The sequence below is a fragment of the Macrosteles quadrilineatus genome, unplaced genomic scaffold (assembly GCF_028750875.1).
Source record: "Macrosteles quadrilineatus isolate MER2022 unplaced genomic scaffold, UCM_ALF_1.0 Scaffold_2__2_contigs__length_208266976, whole genome shotgun sequence".
Lineage (NCBI taxonomy): Eukaryota > Metazoa > Arthropoda > Insecta > Hemiptera > Cicadellidae > Macrosteles > Macrosteles quadrilineatus.
The window spans coordinates 86,760,555-86,764,684 of record NW_026542595.1 but is presented as its reverse complement, the minus strand read 5'-3'; the positions used below and the strand labels follow the sequence as shown (position 1 = coordinate 86,764,684).

Genomic DNA, 4,130 nt, shown 5'->3' with positions numbered 1-4,130 from the left:
GACACCTCTACCGAGTTTCTACGCCCAGCCGTTCTCTCAAATTAGCTGTGACAAAGAAAAACAGTTTCAAATTAATATATAGACGAGGTGTTAGCCCGTCCTACGTACGGGAGTAGTCAGTTAAAACTGTGTATAAATCAGAACAGCTAGCTTACACGTATAAAGACAAATTGTATTGCAGCCTACAGTAGAAAGAGTAATTATCAATTGAGAATGTGTATGGGCCTAGTCAACGATATCACCTTCCAATTCCATCGCATACCTGCCTCTTCCATTCAACACAATACAATTACTCATACTATACTCAATTTCCAGTATGTCTGAATAGAAACTCCCTAAAATAAAACTAAAACATCCAATAAAATTCACAGTACACATAATTATAACGTTGGTGTCATGACATCATTAAACGAATCGTCCACACATATCCTTTATAATATCAATTTCACTGTACAAAAAAAAGACAGTGTCATTAGTCTGTGCGCGCGGATCTGACACTACTAGCCATTCTATAAAACTTGGGCTCACTCACTCCATTATGGTCTCACTCACACCAAAAGTCGTCTATAAAATTTCTAGCTGGAATAATCGAATTTCTAATTGAATCACCTGATTGAAAAAAGTAAATATTTATATTCTTTTCTAAATATTATTATAGCAGAGTGTGTTTAACGGAAAGATTAGTTTAGTTTAACTGTGTTTTTTGTTTAATACTGTGTTTTAACGTATTCGGCATACATAGAATTATGTGTGACAGAGTGAAAAGTAAGTTGAAGGGTAGGACGCTGAACGGACAGAGTCGGGAAATAGTAAGCAATGTTTACCAGTTTATGAAAAAAGAGGCTGACGATAAAGCTGTAAGCATTCCCTTGGCAAAAGCTCGCGCCCGAACAGCAGTGGCAACAGGGGTCTCGGAGCGAGTCATAACGAAGATTAATAGCGAACTTAAAGCACTACTAATACATGATGACAATGATAGCGACAAAAGTTTTTGTACACCTAGTAAGTTGAAAGAAAGCAGAAAAAGGCCCGTCACTGGAGTGGATGATTTCGATAAGGCTTTGATAAGACGTTTGGTGTATGAGTTCCACATTCAACATAAAATACTACCAACAGTTTCTTTACTACACGAGGAACTAAAAAAACAGATAGATTTCAAAGGATCAAAATCAAGCCTTAGGAGAATTCTGAAGGAGCTTGGATTCAGATGGAGGAAAACGCAGAACAACCGCAAAATGTTGATTGAGACAAACGAAATCCGGGAAAAGAGAATTTCTTATTTGAGAGCAGTCAAACGTTTTAGAAATGAGGGTCGTACTATTATTTTCATGGACGAATCATATATTTTAACAAGCCATGTTTCAAGTCTATCGTGGTCTGACAACTCAACCAAGGGAATGCGTGTACCCATTTCTAAAGGACAACGCCTAATAATGATTCATGCAGGAAGTGAAGCTGGTTTTGTCCCTAACGCATTGACGATGTGGAAGGCTTCGAGCACCACGGGTGATTATCACGACAATGTCAGGAAGGAAACCATGATCAAGTGGATGAAAGAGAAACTTCTGCCAAACATACCACCGAAGTCCGTGATAGTTGTAGATAACGCACCTTATCACAATGCGCAATTAGACAAAGCACCCACATCAAATAGTAGGAAACAAGAAATGAAGGACTGGCTAACCAAACATGGAATACAATATTCAAACGAAATGCTGGTTCCCGAGTTGTATAAGCTTGTACTGCTGAACAAACCAAGATTCATTCGATATGAAATTGATGAACTACTCACGGGTACTGACCATGTTATTCTTCGTCTCCCCCCCTACCACCCAGATCTAAACCCAATAGAACTTATTTGGGCTGAAGTAAAAGGTTACGTAGCTAGCAGAAACGTAAATTGTAGCTTCGAGAGCATCCGTTCATTGGCACAGGAAAAATTTGATATCATTGGTGCAACAGAGTGGAAAAACAAGTGCGACCATGTAAAAACTATTGAAAATAATTACGCTTCAGCTGAGCCGCGGATCGACGACCTCGTGGAATCAATGGTCATATCAGTAGGAAACAGCGACAGCAGTGACGAAGAAGACGATGATATGAGTGACATTGAAGACCTCGTTTAAAATATATACCTACAGGCCTTACCTTGTAAATAGTTAATAAATTAAAATTGTTAATCAACTTTTATCATTCAACTATTTAGGCCTACATTTGCTTTTACTGGTGTTTTATATTTATTTTCAGTTTGATATTGTATACTTATGATAATAGGTACAGCCACGGTTAGATAAAAATCAGTCATAAGCTTAAAGAAGTCTTTTAGTAGTCGTCAATTTTACAAAATTTGTCAAAGTGGTTTATATTTTTGAAATCTGAATAAAAAATAATCCTTCAGTTACATTTCAATATGGGTAAATTAATTAATAAAGCATCCAGTTAATAAGATGATTATAGACTTTAATTAAGTATACAAACATATTTATACTAAGACCTTGTGAAAATAACCAAACAACAAAGGTTATAAATTTAGGATTAGTAAATTAGGAAAGTCCACTCATTTTACAACCGTCCTCGTCAACGAGTAACCCATAAGCTATAGAACTCCACATATCAACGAGACAGTAGGCCTATGAATGGTCGTGGTTAATAAAGAAATCGTTCTCGTGTTCTTATTTTCTCCTCTAATCCAAGATCCCGATCTTCTTATCACTTTACTTCAGCAAATGAGCGATCAGCATGAAGTGATCCAACTCACATATTCTCATTCTTTCACATTTCTCATATTTCAGTATTTTAACGTCAAATACTAATTTAGGCCCTTTAGTCATACCTTTTTGTGGTGTAGTTTAGAACTGACGTGAAATCTTTGTCTTTTTCAACAATTTTATGGGTATTTTGTTTGTTTTCACACGTTTTCCCTCGGTGGGAGCAGTGACATTCTTCTAATCCCTAAGAAAGATAGTCACCTTGATTAACTTGGCCTTCCAATTGCGACTTGAGGTTTCGATTTTTTGTTTAAATTATGTTGTTGTTATGCTATGTTATTATGTTCATCTTGTAACATAATTAGAAGGATTCTCAAATTGTACACCTAATAATGATAGTGAAAGGTACAAAATTAGAAAAATGTGTGTGTAGCCTATATTAAATTAAGAAAGAAAAAACGAAACGTGAAAAAAGGTTAAGAATATCACAAACAAAACATTGAACTGTTTACAAGTAAAAAGGTAAACAATAACAAACAAATAAACACTGACAGCGATTTTATGTGACAGCAAAACTGACTAATGTTTTTAGAAAAGAGCCCCCTCACCTCCCCGCATCCACACGACAGCTGTTACAACCACGAGCACAAACTAATGGTACCATCATATCAATTGCTAAATAAATAAGTGTAAACAAAGAAAAGTAAAAACAACAACATATAGTTTGTTTTGGTAAACAGCTGAGTCAAAAATAAAATAATATTCATTTGAACAAAAGAACTGGTCACATGTTGAAGGAATTTAAAACGTAAAACACGCTAGTAAAGCTAGTGACGTAACTAATTGTCTATGTTTATTATCCATTCCGTTATCAGTTCTAATATCCTTAATAATTAAATCACCCTCATTGAATCAATGTACACCGTAATTCCCCATATTCATTAATTTAAACTATAAAATATTCAGCGCCTCCAAACGTAACCACAACTAAACACACGCCAAACAACTTTTTAGATTTCATAAAAGGATGGTTAGTCTAATTGCAGTATCCTAGGTCAATGATGACGTTGTGCTCAATCTATGTCATTCATATCTGTATATCTTTGGATAAAACCCGTCTGGGTTGTGGTGGTAATTTAAAATTGTATTCCTGAGGGTTCTTGATTTTCTTTATGTCATCAATATTTCCGAGCCTAATCCTGACAAAGTTGAATCATTCAAAAACATTGTTTGTAAACAAACCAAGATGAATTAAAACGTGAAAAATGGATTTTCCTACCCTTTCCTAAAAAAGTTGAGCAGTATAATAATTTGCATATTCTTTTTTAAGACTCGTGTACAGAGCCTTGACTTGTATACATCGATGGCGTTACTTTTCTCGGTGGTCTACTAATCTTACTTATTTCCTATAATAACCTCATA

At 35.4% G+C, this 4,130-nt stretch overlaps 1 protein-coding gene across 1 annotated transcript; it reads left to right on the top strand.

The window, feature by feature from the left end:
- The first annotated feature begins 746 nt into the window (after positions 1-746).
- On the top strand, positions 747-2,126 carry LOC128984540 (uncharacterized). The gene has a single exon (XM_054403873.1). The coding sequence runs from the start codon at positions 747-749 to the stop codon at positions 2,124-2,126; it is 1,380 nt and encodes a 459-aa protein (XP_054259848.1).
- Positions 2,127-4,130: the final 2,004 nt, after the last annotated feature.

Excerpts from the sequence above, each read along its gene's own strand:
- LOC128984540 (XM_054403873.1), top strand. The coding sequence starts at position 747 with ATGTGTGACAGAGTGAAAAGTAAGTTGAAGGGTAGGACGCTGAACGGA.